General features: G+C 40.6%; 1 protein-coding gene across 8 annotated transcripts in view; it reads left to right on the top strand.

Moving 5' to 3' along the window:
• The window catches only part of ERICH1 (glutamate rich 1), a 91,599-nt gene extending 74,848 nt beyond the window's left edge, over positions 1–16,751 (top strand). For 4 of the 8 annotated variants that reach the window (XM_081324751.1, XM_081324746.1, XM_081324752.1 and 1 more), the window contains 2 exons: positions 49–243; positions 1,346–2,161. In XM_081324751.1, the coding sequence (XP_081180877.1) occupies positions 49–243; positions 1,346–1,470 (320 nt within the window). In that variant the 3' untranslated portion in view covers positions 1,471–2,161. Of the gene's footprint in view, positions 1–48; positions 244–1,345; positions 2,162–9,826; positions 10,040–16,174 lie in introns of those variants that run through there. The other 4 variants (XM_081324748.1, XM_081324747.1, XM_081324749.1 and 1 more) reach the window with 4 other exon arrangements.
• The last annotated feature ends 795 nt before the right edge of the window (positions 16,752–17,546 follow it).

Below are 17,546 nucleotides of genomic sequence, written 5' to 3'. Positions count from 1 at the left end.
GTAAACAAGAGAAACCTTGCTGACTGCTACTTTTTTCTTTCCCTTAAGAGCTATCAAAATGTGCAGAGTCAGCTGAGAGCTCCAGAAGCATCCATGGGGTTTTGAAGAGTCTTGAATCTGGCAAGCTGTCATCATCGGATATCACACGTCTACGTCAAATTAAATCATTTGTTCTCCTGCAGAATGTGGAGGAACTAAATGTTGCCTTGAAAGACCTCAGCACTCATTCAGAGATGCCTCATGGTAGGTTGAAGGCACCCAAGCTGGTGACGCGATTCCCTCTCAGATGCAGATTTCCTATAAAATTATTCCTCTCAAGCATTTCCATTTCTTCTTTTTTAATAATTAATGTTCGTGTAACTACAAAGGGTTTTGTTCAGAGTGTCTTTGCAGGACACAGTGTAGATTCTTTTTTTCTAACTTCAAATAAGTTCCTTCTACGGGAAAAGAGAATTTAAATCTTGAAATAGATTTTTGGTCAGTCGTGGCTTTCCATGATCTTTTGCAGTTTCTGTGCAGCTGCCAGATAGCTCTGAAAATGGTTCTCAAATGTAATCTGTGTTCCGACAGACGGGAGATATTTATTAAATATATGACAGGAGAATAATCATCTTAAGTATATTTAATTTAGTTTAATGAAATGAAATCAAATTTAATCCTAGCCCTGCCCCTTATTTTATGGAAAGACTCCTAGCCCAGAAAGAAAACGTACAGATCTGTCTATCAAGGTTTTGCTTATTACTATATAATGTATCCCCTATAAATGGAACAGCATCTTTGCCAGAATATCTTTGGCTGGCATATATCAAGTTCCAGTTCATGGAATGCTTGATTCTTAGCAGTGGGGGGGGGGGAACTCCAGCAGGTATGAAAAAGCTTTGTTTTATACAATGACAATAAGAGATTAAAGTTTAAGGTGAATAAAAGGAAGCTATTGTAGTTAATTTCTTAGTACACTTTCCTTAGAAGTGTAGAACATGTAGAGCAAATGGGTACTACATTCCCTAGCAGAGAGAAAGGAAATAATTTGCTATAGGGTCACAAAGAATCCTAACGGTCACCATTATACAGTACATTAGCGGTATGTCTGCCCCTTGATTCTAGTTAATATATTCATACTTTCATTTTGTGGGAAATTCACTCATTGCATCCAGTAAGCAACTACACGTCAAAATGAAGAGAGTATCAGATCCTTCTTTCAGTAAATTCATGTACGTTAATTTCTACGCTAAATCAAGAATAAAAATATCCTACCCGCTACAAACGATCAATAGAATTATGAGAGCCCGTTTGTTGTTTAAGGCATTTAGAAACTAGGAGATGATGAGTTCTACTTCCCCTTTAGGCCTGTCGGCTGGTCCCCTTCTCTCAGCCCTAGGAAGAAGGCATGGACAAACCAAAATGTTGCTAAGAAGAACTGCCTGGATTTCTCACCAGGAGTCTAGAATTGACTTGAAGGCAGAAAAATAAAGTAAAAAAATTGCACTGTTAAATTGAAATAAAAATATCCTAGCTTCTATAATTGAAAAATTGATCAAAAGATAACATAGACTGTTATTTGAACTATTCCAGTTAGCTTCATTAGAACATATCATTCCATAATTTGGATATCTAATATAATATATTATTGTGTATTAGCTGTTTATTACTCATTTATCTAGAATGAAGGTCTTTGAAATGTTAATTGTTTTGATTTTTGATCTGATAGTTACAAATTTATTTCCTTTGTTTGCTACAATTTCCATTTCCTTAAGGGAGTACTATTTAACAGGAATCAGTGTGGTATAGTGGTTAAGACACCAGGCTAGAAAGTGGGAAGCAGTGAGTTCAAATCCCGGCTTAGCCATGAAAGCTGGCTAGGTGATCTTGGGCCAGTTATTCTCTCTCAGCCCAACCCACCTCACAGAGTTGTTGTTCTAGGGAAAATAGGAGGAGGAAAGTGTGTTGGTTATGTTTAATGCCCTCAGTTATTTGTAAAAATAATAAAGGTGGGATACAAATAAATAATATATTTCTTATTATTAATGTTTGTATACAGTATGATATACATATTGTTTTTATCTAACCTGTTGAAGGTTAAGAGCACAGTTATTTTAGGTACACGTGTGTGAGTTGTTTTTTTTATTTCAAGCTTATCCAGGTTTAATAATAAAGTGTAAAAAGTTGGAACTCTTTTGTTGGCAATATATTTCTAGTTATTTCAGTTAAATCTTCAATTTCACAAGTTTATGCTTGGGAATACACATGACTAAAGATACAGTATAGGCCAGTTACTACTTAGAATTATAATGCAATGATTAAGATAGCTAAAAAAGACATTACAAAAATCACAATAATTGCTTTTTTTGCTTTGTTATGAAAATGAGTTTTGCAAACAGGATGTATTGCTAAACTCTTTTTTATGTTCATATCCACTAAATTTTAAAAAATGCAGAATATGTTTCTATGTTGAGGGAAGAATCTACGATTTTTCACTCAGCTGTTCTACTTGAAGTAAGTGGATCATTTTTCAATATATAGTTACAGGTAGTTTTCAAGTTACAACAGTTCACTTAGTGACAGTTCAAAGTTACGACCCCCCCCCTCCCAAAAGTACTTGCAACACAGTCCCAAAATTACAAATGCTGCTACCTCATGGCAGTCGTTCACTCTTACGACCGACCACAGAGACAATACATCATTCCCTCTGCCTATTTCCCACCTCCCACAGGGACCTAACAGGCACTGGCCCTGCTATTCTAGTCCACCGGCTCCTCCTCAACCCGTTACCAATTGCTCACTTATCTTTCGAACATCCAGAGTTCCAGAAAAAGCTGACCACTCCTTCTCTCTCTTCAAGCAAGCTGTCTCTTCTCCAGCCTTTCTGCTGTGGGGTTTGCGTAGCGGCTCGGTTTCTTTGCTTGCTCCGGGCGCTCCGAAGCAGAGCGGTGAGAAGAAAGGCAGAGCGGGACGTGCATGCCCTGCTCAGCTTGGCTGGCTCACCAAGGCTGCCTGCACAGGATACCTGATCCGCCTTTTGGAGTGCCCAGATAGCCTCAGTGAGTGCTTTTGGCGTAGAGGACAGAAGCCTGAAGGAGTGCGAGATCGCATCCCCAAAGACTTCCGATCTCTGCGCCAAAAGCTTTTGAAAAGGGACGGAAGGTTTCTGGAGAGCGATCTTGCACTGCTTCAGGCCTCTGTCCCTTTGCAAAAACTTTTGGTGTGGAAAACAGAGGCCTCAAGGAGTGTGAGATTGGAGTCCTCAGAAGCTTCTGTTCTCTACACCAAAAGCTTTTGCCCCAGAGAACAGAAGTCTTCAGGGATGCGATCTCGTACTCCTTCAGAACTCACCAAGGTTGCCCGGTGCTCCAAGAGCAGATGGGGTGTCCTGTGCAGGCAGCCTTGGTGAGCCAGCCAAGCTGAGCAGGATGGGTTCCTCCCGCTCTGCCTCTGCTCTTACCGCTCTGCTTTTGTAGTGCCAGGAGCAGGCAAAGAAACCTGAGGCAGAGAGGCTGGAGAAGAGACAGATTGCTTGATCATAGAGATCTTCGAAAGGTAAGTGAATCTCCACAGGCCCAGTGGGCCAGGACGGGGGGAGGGGGGGAGAAGCATGAGATATCTCAGTGGGTCGGGGGAAGCCTTGGGCAGTCGGAAACACTAAGCCTCCCATGGTCTTCCCCACCCTGAGATACGTCATGTGCACTCAGTGACCTGCTTATTCGATTAGCGAATGCATTGGGTAAAGCAGAGAGGGAGCACATTCATTGAACGTGATCCAATTAACGAATCCTCAGATAATGAATATAATTGGCAGGCTCTATTACATCCGTAACCCGAGAATTACCTTTATACTTAAAGCTTTTTCTAAGATGGCTGTGGTCGGCAACAATTGAAATTGGTGTTGTTTCTTTTCTTTTTTTTTCTTTTTTGGAGGAGCATTATCCTTTCAGTCTGTTGCCAAGGAAAGTTACCGAATCCATTTTGAATCAATTTTAGAGAATAATTTGCTTGCTTAGGAAAAATGGGGACAATTTCTGGCACTGAGTTATTCACTAGTTGTCCTCTTTTATGCCAGCTTTTACAGTACCACTGAGATAAATTCATGCAATTAATAGCAGCAGAAAGGCATTAAATTCAGAGATTTATTTCTTGATAGAATTCCCCTTGATGATAATAAATTAAAAGCCATTTTAGATACAGTGAAGCTCTCATGGGTTCAATTCAGCAAAAAACAAAAATTTGTTCTAAGATTAATGTGTAAGAAAGAACGATCTAGATCCATTGTTTTTCTGAGCTAGCTATTTCTAGCCAGCTAGAAATATATTGCCCCAATGTATCCAGTGATGTTAGCAATAAAATTTGGAGAAGGGGTTACCTGTGGATCAGTCCCACAGTTTAATTTGCACACCGATTTCAATTCTGTTTATTTAACATTTATTGCCATCTGAATACACTGGATACTGAAAGAGATCTGGTGCACAAGGGACTTTGTTCCATATTTGGCTATGTATTCCTGTGAGCAAAGATTTGTGATCAATAGTTTTACAGTTTACTTAAGAGATTATAGGAAGTATATTACCTTCTGTAAATACAGCTTTGTCTTTTTATCTTTGATGGTGAGAGCTGTTGCCAGTGGATTAGGAATTCATAACATTCTATTGTGCTTAGTATGGCAATTTTGGAAATGTAAAAGACAAACATGGCCTTCACCTCAAAATAGCTAGAGTATGGATTATTGCATCCACTAGAGAAAAAAATAAAAAATAATTCTATGGAGTCATTGCCATCCATGGGAGTAAGATTGAAGCAAGTGACAATATGAACATTACAGTGTAAGCTCCACACTTTTGTATGTTAAGAGTGATATCCCGTGTACATAAAGACATGACATTGCCATGTTTGTTTCATCATTCTGGCAAAGCAGATTCTGTAGATCAGGCATGTCAAACTGCCGGCCGGATGAGTCATGCCGAAACCGCGCCCACTCTATTGCCGGCAATGGGGGAAAAGTCCCAATATGTTGCGCGACATCATGTGACGTTGCGAGTTTGACATGCCTGCTGTAGATCCTTGTGTTTGGATATGAACAGGGATGATACATGCCTTCCTTTTATTTCTTCTGCATGTAACGATTTTGTACTTTAAACCATTAGTCTTGCAAAAATATATTTTCTAATTCAAACTTTTTATAAGCTTTTTTAAATCTTTCTTGTGATGCCTGTGTGAAAGTCGTGCTTATGTTTTAAGACAACATATGTACCAGTGTAACCTGACAAAATTTGATGGAGAAGTACATTCGGTTGCTTGTGTGATCCATGTGAGGTCCAGAAGCATTCTGGGAAACAAAGGTCATGCTGAATGTTTTGTCTTCCATTGTGGCAGGTTCCTATTGAATTGGTTTTTTAATTGAAAGCATTTAAAACATGTATGCTCAGGTACCCATAACATCTCAAGCAAAAATTATATAATATTACTCATCCAGAGCATTCTGATGAGTCATGTGTTATATTGCAAAATATTTTGAAACTCAGATTCCTTTGTACTTTCCAACCAATAAGATTGTAAGAATCCTTCTGACACAGATTTCCAAAAAAGACCAAAATAATTGGAAAGTCTTTTGGAATGTTGTAGATATTTCATAATTAAACAATTCTTTCAAAGGTTCTGTCATCCAAAAACATGGCCAGATACAAGCTTTCTTTATCACCATGCATATCAGAGAAAATATGCAAAGTAGATCATATGGATAGACTTAACAGCCTGCAAAAAAATGTATCATTCCTGCATTTTAAAGCATTTAATCACTGCCTTTGAGCTAATCAATGACATAGTTATTTTAAATCTCACATACCAGATAAAGAGCTAGATAAAAGGCAGTTTTTCAATGGTGAAAGGAATGATTTCCCAAAAATAGTTATTTAATGTAAAAGTTAATTTTGTGGCTTTTATTTTATACTTTTCATGCATCAAAATATGTCATACTTTGGTTCAGAAAGTTGCAATTAAAGGAAGCTGTGGTGAAACAAAACGCTGAACTAACTAAGATTAACTGAAGCCAAATCCAGCAGGGCTATTCTTATGCAGTTAAGGAATTAAAATATATATTTAGAAACAAAATCCTGCCATAAGACAATTGGCCCATCTGTCCCAGTAACTATATTGGTTGTGGTACAATCATACTAGCTTTAATTCAGACAGATCTGCTCCAAGAGGCCAAGGATGAAGGCAAGTGTTTGGAAGTGCAGAGTAAACAAGTAGTCCTTGACTTAAAACCATCCATTTAGTGACCATTTGAAATTACAATGGCCCTGAAAAAAGTGGCTTATGACCATCTTTCAACCTTAACAACCATTGCAGTATCCCCTCGGTCACATGATCAAAATTCAAGTGCTTGACAACTGGCATGCATTTAGGACAATTGCACTGTCCCAGGGTCATGTGATCACTGTTTGTAACCTTCTCAGCCAGCTTCTGGCAAGCAAAGACAATGGGGGAATCCGGATTTGCTTAACCACTGCATGATTCACTTAACAACTGCAGTAGTTTGTTTAACAACTGTGGCAAAAAGGTCAAAAAAAGGGGGCGAAACCCACTTGACATTGCTAAGCTACCTTGCTTAGCAATGGAAATTTGGGGCTGAATTGTTGTTGTAGGTCAAGGACCACATGTATGTAATAAGCCAAAGGATTAACATTGAGAACAGGAAGGCGTTACCATGAGCCAGTCACATAAAAGAAATCTGGGTCTGGAGAAGAAATAGAATTAGGGAAAGCATTTCAGACTTGATCCTCCGTAGTTCTTAGGATGATAAAAGGATTCAGACTTGCTAGATTCTCTTACCATAATCTGATAATAAAAGTAGCATTAGCTTTCACGTCTTTGGTTTCCAAGTTTGGGTTATCTCGCAGGGCTGATCGTATATGCTCTGCCTAAGTCTATTAGCTTAATCACTGGTAGGATTTCATTGAAATATATAGCACTGAGCTCATTGGGGAAAGGCCGAAATACAATAAAATAAATAAATAAACTCACCTATAAGCTTGTGATTGAAGTTGGGTGTGCTTTTTTTAAAAAAAAATTAAAAAGTTGTGTGCCTATGTTTTACTTGGTGAAGCTATACATATTTGTGTCACCGATATTCTACAGTATTTATTTTCCCTTCATATTCGAGTTTTCTCCTTGTAAATCACATGAATGGACATGACCATATAAAGCGGTCCTATTTACTGCAGTAGAATAGAAACACAGGTATGGTGAGAGAGAAAATACCAAGATACAAATGTCAATATGCATGCACACTGCAGCCTTGGGACTTGTACTGGAGCAAAATCAGAGGGCAGCTTACACATTAATTACCACTACTGTGTTTCTCCAAAAGTAAGACCTACCCTGAAAATAAGCCCTAGCTTAATTTTGGGGGTGGGCCTGATATAAGCCCTACCCCAAAAATAAGCCCTAGTTTTGGGGCAAGGCACACACCTACAAATCAAGCTGGGGTGGGGGTGTAGAGCTGCCCCACGCGCCCCTCTCCTCACCGGCCCACTTCTTCTATAGCCAGGCCAGCATTTCTCAGTCAGAGGCCTTTCTGGAAGGCCAGTGCAGCTGAGAACCAAGCTCTGGATTCAATCCATAGCTTGGTTCTGCAAGACCTCTGCAGCTGAGAACCGAGAAACCAAGCTCGGTACTCGGCTGCATAGGCCTTCCGGAATGGCCTGACTGCAAAATGCAGACCGGAATGCAGCTGCTTCTTCAGCCACAGAAAAAGTGGACCGGCTGGGCGGAGCTGTCAGTGCTGGAGGTGAGTATAAAAGACATCCGCTGAAAATAAGGCTTGGTACCTCTTTTGGAGGCAAAAAAGAAAAGAAAAAAGGACCTGGTCTTATTTTCGGGAAAACATGGTACATGTAGGCTGCAGAAATCTAGATAACCAGAAGATGGCAACAGAGGGAGTTTTCTACAATATTTGCTGGCATCTAGTGTACAGTAAGGGACGCGGTGGCTCAGTGGGTTAGGACGCTGAGCTTGTCGATCAGAAGGTCGGCGGTTTGGCGGGTTGAATCCCGAGTGCCGCGTAACAGTGAGCGCCTGTTACTCGTCCCAGCTTCTGCCAACCTAGAAGTTTGAAAGCACGTAAAAATGCAAGTAGAAAAATAGGGACCACTACGGTGGGAAGGTAACAGCGTTCTGTGCGCCTTTGGCGTCTAGTCATGCCGGCCACATGACCACGGAGACATCCTCGGACAAGCGCTGGCTCTTCGGCTTTGAAACGGAGATGAGCACCGGCCCCTAGAGTCGGAAACGACTAGCACACATGTGCGGGGGAACCTTTACTTTTAGTGTACAGTAGCCTTACCAAAAAAATAAGTATAGAAGTGCAGCCTAAGAAATTGCTTGTGATATGAGCTTGTAATTCCCTTTTTAATGTATAGAAATTTTGGATGTGAGGGCGATCTGGCTGCGACATCTGTCACCCCATTGATCGCCAGGGTTGATTCGGCTGATCTGGCTGGCTAGGCGGGTGTCCCCTTCCTCCCTCACCGCTCCATGTGCGTCCCTCCCGAAGCTGCGCGCTCGGTGGAAGAGGACGACCATCCCAGATAGAAGGAGTGTACCGATCTTCGGTCAAGGGTATAGAAATTTTATTTTTAGTCCTTCTAAGGAAGGGGTGTCAAACTGCCAGCCCGTGGGCCGGACGTGTCACAAGGAAACTGCGCCCACCCCATTGCCGGCAATGGGGGGAAAGTTCCAATATGTTGCGTGACGTCACGTGACGTCGCGAGCTTGACATGTCTGTTCTAAGGAGCCCTAATCATATCTGACAACAAAGAGTTGCCAAAGTTGCAGCCTTTTGTACAACATAACAGTTCTCCAAGTTTACTGCTCCTGAATCTCCAGCTGTTCTATATGGAATGACTCCTTGGAATGTATTTTCTACCGTGATCTTAACCACATGTCCTATTTGAATGATGAATGTAATTGTCCTGCTTTTATTTTGTGTCTTTGTTTCATCGAACATAAAGCCACAGGAACACCATTCCTTTTTTAACATTGTGAAACAAGCTGTTAAAAAAAATACATCATACTGTCTTTAAGGCTGTAAAACAAACCCAGGCGTAAGTCCACATTCATCAAATGGTATGATATAAATTAGATTAGGGAAGCATGGGTGCAGTTTTCCCTGTAAAACAAGTGTACATCCATGCATCATGCATCTTTTCCTGCTTCTTCATTACTTTTGGTCTCCTGAGACAAAGACAGCAGCTTGACACATCTAAAACTGCAGGCATGGTCCTGAGTCACAGCTTCATTTTCTCTTGCCTAGACAGTCAACAAACTTTAATTCCCTCTGCTGTATGTGGCACCCACGTTCATGACTGACGACCTACACCTTATGGACTAAGAGGTTCCTTGGAGATTAAAAATAAAGGCATTGAGTATAATGGTTGATTGTTTTCTAGACAAAGTTTCTGTTGGGGCTCTGCTTGCTCACATAATTTGGATCTATTCAGAGGATTTTGTCAACCTCCGTGCTACTAATCCAATAGCAGTCAACGTATGTCCAATGGTAGTAGGTTATTCCTCATGAAATTTTCAGCATGTTGGCCTTGGAAGTTGTTGGTACAATTGGAATAAGTATACTGCTCAAAAAAATAAAGGGAACACAAGATAAGACATCCTACTATTAAATACGGTACATTGTGTTGTTTAAGTGTTCCCTTTATTTTTTTGAGCAGTATATTTGCTTCTAGCTTTCAGCAACTTCAAAAGAGTGAATGAGTGAGTGAGAGAGAGAGTGAGTGAGATCCTTAAATGTTGGCTTATTGTTTGTTTATTAAATTTATTTTAGTAGCACAAAGTAGTTGACAGCCCAGCAACATTTGGAAAGCCAGATGTCATGTTGTGCACCCCAAGAGATGTAATATTTCCTACTGCTGAAATCACAGAAAATTGATGTCACTTTTTGAGCCATCAAAATGGAAAGAGTCATGACCATCACTTAATCTGAATCCATCTGAAGATCTTGGGTGCTGTGTGAGTAGGAAGCACCCACCCTCTGGTTATTAAGGCAAGCACTGAACCAATCGGACCCTTTTGTAATAAATAAACGTATGGAAAATATATTGCTTCCCAGGTATAAATGTGAGTTTCTTTCCTCACAGTGATAAAAGGTGTTGTTGTTGTTGTATAAATTCATTGTCAAGCCAGCTGCTTCCAATCCTACTCTTGACCAAATAAAGCAGATTGCTTGGAATATGAGCGTAATGAGCTAGATCACGGGTAGGCAACCTCGGCTCTTTTATGACTCATGGACTTCAACTCCCAGAATTCTGGGAGTTGAAGTCCATGAGTCATAAAAGAGCCGAGGTTGCCTACCCCTGAGCTAGATGAAAGGGGCACCTTCTGGTGGGCCCTTCATGGACTTTAGCACAACTGGAAACCAGGAAATATGAGGCTGCTAGCAAGACCAGCATTTCACATGTAAATTTGAGATAGGCTTAGCCAAATCATGGAAGAGGCATAGCCAGAAGTCTTTTAAGTTTGGAATGCCATCATCTCAAAGAGGTTCTCCTTCACTCAGATAACCAAACCATTTCTTTGGCTTTAAAATCCTCTCTTCTTTTAAGCCAGACTTAACACTTTCTTTCTTTCTTGTCAGCAAGCATCAAGTCAAAAATAGTCCTCTTTTGTGTTGCCTTGGAAATTATCACCCACTAGAGAGCTAAAAATGTCTTCTAAGCACTTAACAAAAAGGAACTCTGGAATTGTCCTCTAACAATTCTGTGAATTCTCTAGACTAGTAATAAAAATTGAATCGTGCAGAAGACGTTTAGCATTTAGCAAGTATTGCACAAGATAGATGGCTGCAATTATACTCTTATTTTCCGTGGGCATACCAGTCCAGCCTAAAACTATAGGTCGGGGGTCCCCAACCCCTGGGCTACAGCCCACTACTGTGTTTGAAACAGGCGGTGGGAGAGATGGGCAAGCGCATGCGCATGACGTTCTACTCTCATGAGTGATGGGCAAGCGTGCACTTGTGCAGAGCTCCACTTGCACGAGGGAGGGCACTTGTGCTCGTGCACAAAGTTCCATTTGTGCAAATGGAGCTTCACGCGCAAGCAGCCTCCGCTCAAATGAGTGGAGCTTCACCTGCAAGTGCCTGCCGCTCATGCGAGTGGAACTTCTTGCACAAGCACCCTTCACTTGTGCATGAAGCTCCATTCGCACAAGTGGAAAGCACGCGAGCACCACTCGCACAAATGGAGCTCTGCACACACGCACGCCTGCAACAAATTCGTCCTCTCACTCCCCACGCCAGGCCAGGCTACCAAGCCAGAAAGGCTGGGGACCACTGCTACAGATGACAAAACTTGACTTACCACAGTTCATTTAGTGACCATTCAGCAGAACTGGAAAAAAAATGACTAAGGGTCATTTTTCACATTTGTGACCATTGCAGCATCTCCATGGTCACATGATCCAAATTCAGATGCTTGGCAGCTGACTCATATTTATGATGGTTGCAGTGTCCCAGGGTCATGTGATCACTTTTTGCGATCTTCTGACAAGCAAAATCATTGGGAAGACCAGATTCATTTAAAAGCCACGTTATTGTTAACTCAACAGCTGCAATGATTCACTTCACAACTGTGGCAAGAAAAATTGTAAGATGGGGCAAAACTCACTTAGCAACTGTCTCGCTTAGCCACAGAAATTTTGGGTTCAATTGTAGTCATAAGTCAAGGACTACCTGTAATTGTAGCTTTGCTAAGTTGAGGACTGCCTGTAATGAGATTTTGTGTCTTTTGGAATTAGGAGTTTAGGTCTTCCTGTAGCTGTTGTCTGCAAGATATCATCTCCTTTATGCTCACAATGGATCTCATTGGGTGAGGCTCTACATGACTTTGTTGTAGCTGCTGGCCTTCTTCATCTTAATTGGCTCATATGGCTTCTCTGCTCCTTCTCTTGAAGGAGACTCTTGATCACTCTGTGGGTTGCTTGTGCTGCCCACAGACTGCTTAGCTCATAACTAGGCTAGCATAAGCTATCATGACCAAAAGAGAAAGAAATACAGCTATAAGTAACCCAGCCTTAATCCTTAAGAATAAATAAATACATTTGCATATAAAATTTGGGACAAAGAATAACCAAAAAAAACCCCAAACACCACACCCCAAACTATGGATAAACAAAATGTTTACGCATGTACAAACTCTGGATATGCAAAATGAGGTATCACGAGACTACAGATGACAAAGGCTGCCTTTATTAAAGTTAGATTCTATTCTTCAAAAGTAAAGATGCCCTCAGATCAAATTTGATTTCTGGTGACTTCATAGGGATGTCCGAATCATTTTTCTTTATACCCTTATGTAAGAGATGACCAGGCTGAATTTGAGGGCAGGGTAAAGTGCCTCATCAGTTTGGAGTCTCTATGCCCCATAAGAGACATACAGTCATGGCCGAAATTGTTGGCACCCCAGAAATTTTTCCAGAAAATCAAGTATTTCTCACAGAAAAGTATTGCAGGAACACATGTTTTGCTATACACAGGTTTATTCCCTTTGTGTGTATTGGAACACAACAAAAAAGGGAGGAAAAAAAGCAAATTGGACATAATGTCAAACAAAACTCCAAAAATGGGCCGGACAAAATTATTGGCACCCTTAACTTAATATTTGGTTGCACACCCTTTGGAAAAAATAACTGAAATCAGTCGCTTCCTATAACCATCAATAAGCTTCTTACACCTCTCACCCGGAATTTTGGACCACTCTTCCTTTGCAAACTGCTCCAGGTCTCTCTTATTGGAAGGGCACCTTTTCCCAACAGCAATTTTAAGATCTCTCCACAGGTGTTCAATGGGATTCAGATCTGGACTCATTGCTGGCCACTTCAGAACTCTCCAGCGCTTTCTTGCCATCTATTTCTGGGTGCTTTTTGACATATGTTTGGGGTCATTGTCCTGCTGGAAGACCCAAGATCTCGGACGCAAACCCAGCTTTCTGACACTGGGCTCTACAGTGCGACCCAAAATCCTTTGGTAATCCTCAGATTTCATGATGCCTTGCACACATTCAAGGCACCCAGTGCCAGAGGCAGCAAAACAACTCCAAAACATCATTGAACCTCCACCATATTTCACTGTAGGTACTGTGTTCTTTTCTTTGTAGGCCTCATTTCATTTTCGATAAACAGTAGAATGATGTGCTTTACCAAAAAGCTCTAGCTTGGTCTCATCTGTCCACAAGACGTTTTCCCAGAAGGATTTTGGCTTACTCAAGTACATTTTGGCAAACTGTAATCTTGCTTTTTTATGTCTCTGTGTCAGCAGTGGGGTCCTCCTGGGTCTCCTGCCATAGCGTTTCATTTCATTTAAATGTCGACGGATAGTTTGCGCTGACACTGATGCTCCCTGAGCCTGCAGGACAGCTTGCATTTCTTTGGAACTTGTTTGGGGCTGCTTATCCACCATCCGGACTATCCTGCGTTGCAACCTTTCATCAATTTTTCTCTTCTGTCCACGACCAGGGAGATTCGCTATAGTGCCATGGGTTGCAAACTTCTTGATAATGTTGCGCAGTGTGGACAAAGGCAAATCTAGATCTCTGGAGATGGACTTGTAACCTTGAGATTGTTGATATTTGTCCACAGTTTTGGTTCTCAAGTCCTCAGACAGTTCTCTTCTCCTCTTTCTGTTGTCCATGCTTAGCGTGGCACACACAGACACACAATGCAAAGACTAAGTGAACTTCTCTCCTTTTTATCTGCTTTCAGGTGTGATTTTTATATTGCCCACACCTTTTACTTGCCCCAGGTGAGTTTAAAGGAGCATCACGTGCTTGAAACAATCTTGTTTACCCACAATTTTGAAAGGGTGCCAATAATTTTGTCCAGCCCATTTTTGGAGTTTTGTTTGACATTATGTCCAATTTGCTTTTTTTCCTCCCTTTTTTTGTTGTGTTCCAATACACACAAAGGGAATAAACCTGTGTATAGCAAAACATGTGTTCCTGCAATACTTTTCTGTGAGAAATACTTGATTTTCTGGAAAAATTTCTGGGGTGCCAACAATTTCGGCCATGACTGTAAGTCCACCTCGCCCCACCCCCACCCCTTGAAGTCTGTTGACTCTTCTCTGGTACCAAGTTGCCTTGACCATTAATAGTTCAGATTCGTGTAAATAGGTAGTATGAAATAAACTTGTAGTCCTGTATTTTTGAACATCCTGGTCCCTGACTTCTTACACCTGATACATATGGAAGTAGTTTGATTTTATCCTCTTCTAGGATATTGTGATAGTGCACATTTTTTCTCACTTTTGTCCTACTGTTCTGATGTTCTCCTTTGATCCCTCAAACAGGTACTAACTGGTCTGAACAAACACAAGTTTTGCCAGCTACAGCCACTTATCTTAAGAATTTAAATTACACCAATTGCATGTGTGCCAGAGATGGATGTTAGCTATCATTAGTATATTTTCCTCTGTGTCTGCAGTGGTAATATTCCAATTAATTTCCATGTGAATATGTGTGGTATCGGATGGGTCACAAACACTGTAGATTTGGCATATGACATCAGTGTATTTAAAGAAACAATTGGGTTAGGCTACTAAAAATTGCTAGGAACATTTACGGGTGAAAAGTTATATGAAGAGCCTTTGAGACAGATATTGTGTTTTTGCTTTGAAAATATTAATGGTCTTAATTTATGGCTATGCTGTATAGCTTCTTTAATATGCATAGCCTCCAAGCTTATGCATACTTACCAGGATGAAAAGCAAATTTTTCATGCCTGTAGCCTTCCATCAGATATTCAAGGAATTTCCCTGCAAGCAACATTTCTGGGTTATTCTCAGTTACAACACTTATATAATATGTAGAGGTATTCTTTTTTTCCTTCTGCCCTATTAGCAAAAATTAAAAAGTTAAGCTTTGCATGCATCTGCATACCTGGAAACAACATGATTTTAAGTAAACAAACTTGGGGCAGATCACAGTTGCGTCTAATCATACCTCATTGATAAAATGTGTAAATTACTAGCCACTCTAAAGTTTTAAACCAAACAAGACTTTGCCTATGTACTGATTCCTATTTTTTAAAAATAAAGTAACAGAGGGGAAAGGCAGGAATGGGAGTGGGGAAATAATGAATTGCAAAGAGAGACAGGATTTTGCGTTAAAGAGAAGTAGCAAAAGAGGGAGAACAGGGAAAACAGATATTAAGAGAGATTTTTGAGTAAGAAACCCAAATCAACGAACTGAACTGGATAAGTGTTAAGGAACTAGGAGTCCTAACCAGAAGATCAGTTTAAGCAGAGGTTAAAGGAGGGATGGAATTGTTACTGGTGGTGTCTTTTCAAAGACCTCAGTCCCTCCGGAATAATGTTTTAAGACACTTACTGCTAGCAACGGCACCACAGCTGAAACTGGAAAGAGTCAGGTCTTCCAGAAATCAGAGCCAGTGCTGCCTCCCAGGTGTAAAGAACGAGAAGGCATTCAGAGAGAAACGAAAAAGCAGAGGCAGAGACAGGGAGAAAAGAGAATTAAAAAAACCAACGTGTATACTGGCAGTCAAAGGTGGGGGAAATGTACAGAGGAAATGTTTAGCCCCCAAAAAGGAGAAGGAGGCAAGTCTGGCAGTAAAACTGAGGACTGAAAGGAAACCAGTACAATTAGTGGCATAGGGGAATGGCAAGTATATTGAAAATGGAAAGCAATGCGTTGGAGAGAATGGCGTGGGGTTTTTATTTGTTTTTAGTCTTCCACTCAGCCTTGACTTCTGGTAATTACACCGACAAATCCATCTGGGCAACATTTTTTGAGGAGGTTTGTTAATGCCTTTTCCCCAGGACTGAAAGAGAGTGAGTGGCCACAGACCATCCAGTTGCTTTCTGTACTTAAGACAGGATCAGAATCCAGGTTCCCCGCTCAGATTCCAGGACCTTAACTACTAGATCAAAGTGGTAATATGGAAAAGTCCAGTACTTCATGGTATAAGTCTGGAAAGCTCTTTGCCGGAAGCAATTTTTGTATTGGAGATCAACCGGTTGGAGATTTTTGTAAAACGATTACCAAGGTTCTTGAAATGCTTCATTAAAGGAATTGCAAAGACTTTTTAGTTCTATCGTAAGATAACAGGCTTGCAAAAAATGTTGTCAGGTTTTGTGAAGAATTTGTTTTCTCTTTCGTAGATCAAGTCACGGCAGTCTCTTCTTTGTTTCGCTACTGGATTACAGATATCCTTTCTGGAAAGAAGGACAGGAAATGAGCCGAATGAGAATGTCCATCAGTACAGAATTAAGATCTAAAACTCTGATTTGAATCTGAGAAAAAAATTTTTGGGGGTGGGGGAAGTCCTTGAATAAAATGAACTCCACCCCACTTTGTTTTTCTTCCAAGAGATTTAGAGTGGCAGCATTACAAGCCAGCAAGTTCCAGCATTGATTTAAGATGTTGGCTACAACGTGGTGGATCGCAAGAGCTGTGACTTGAACTAGAGAAGTCTGTTGTTCTTTTTTTCCACTTAATTCACTTTGAACAAAGCTCAGAAACTCTTTTGATTGATCGCTCCATGGGCAAGCTGAGAAACTTCGTAGGCCAATTTACAGGCAGCAGAGAGAAACACGCTGTCTGGTATGCAAAGACAGGAAAACTTGAGAAGATTGGCCTTCCTTATCATATATATCTCTGTTGTTTTATTTAAAATACTCACTGTAGGAGCAGAATAAAAGGTGAATCTTTTTCCCTGTATTCTTAATTTGAGTTGATTTGACATGGGATGATAAAATGTATGGATGTCATTTTGAGATAGAGCAGAGTCAGTTTTTGGCAGACTTTCTCAAAAATATGTAAATATTGGGGGTATTCTAGACGAGCGTGTCCATTAGTTCCTCTTAGAACTGCAGCCTTCACCGAATGGCTCAAATTATTGGCAGAGGTGTTTATAATGGTTTTCAAGAGAGAAATCTAGCACTTGCACGATAGCAGCTTCCCCTGCCAAAATGTGCTCGTTGTATAAATTTTAAAAGATACCAGAGAGAGAAGTGTCCCTAAGGGACATCAAAATAATTTATGCAAAGAAACTATGCAGAATAAATATTATTTCTTAAAACTCCATTTGTAAGCATGTACTCCAAAACTAGCTTCCTTGTGCTTCTGCCTTTGCATTCTATAGAGAAGAAAATCTGCTTCTGAGTACAGGGTGAGTTTATTAATTTCTGATCAAAATATGACCACACACCTATTTTTAACATTTAATAAATCCCATACAAGCATGCTTTCCTTCCATTTGGCCTGCTGGTGCAGCAAAAATGGGAGAATGCTGCCGTTCTCCCAAAGTTGCTGAGTCTCAGACCCCCTAAGAAGCATAGGTAATGCTTATTTCAGCAGTTTCTGAAGGACCACAGAGGAACGCGAACCTTGACAAATATATCTGGCTATATACTAATTAATTCCACTGTCCTCAGAAATACCCAGCTCTCTCCTTAATACTCTAAATACAGTGGCTTCTGTAAGTTGTATATTTTTATTACGCATCCACAGTGCTTTTTTGTAAAAGAAAAA

Source organism: Vipera berus (assembly GCF_964194415.1).
Source record: "Vipera berus genome assembly, chromosome: 1".
In the NCBI taxonomy this organism is placed as follows: Eukaryota; Metazoa; Chordata; class Lepidosauria; order Squamata; family Viperidae; genus Vipera; species Vipera berus.
The sequence above is the reverse complement of the archived record's forward strand: the minus strand, read 5'-3'. Positions and strand labels throughout refer to the sequence as shown.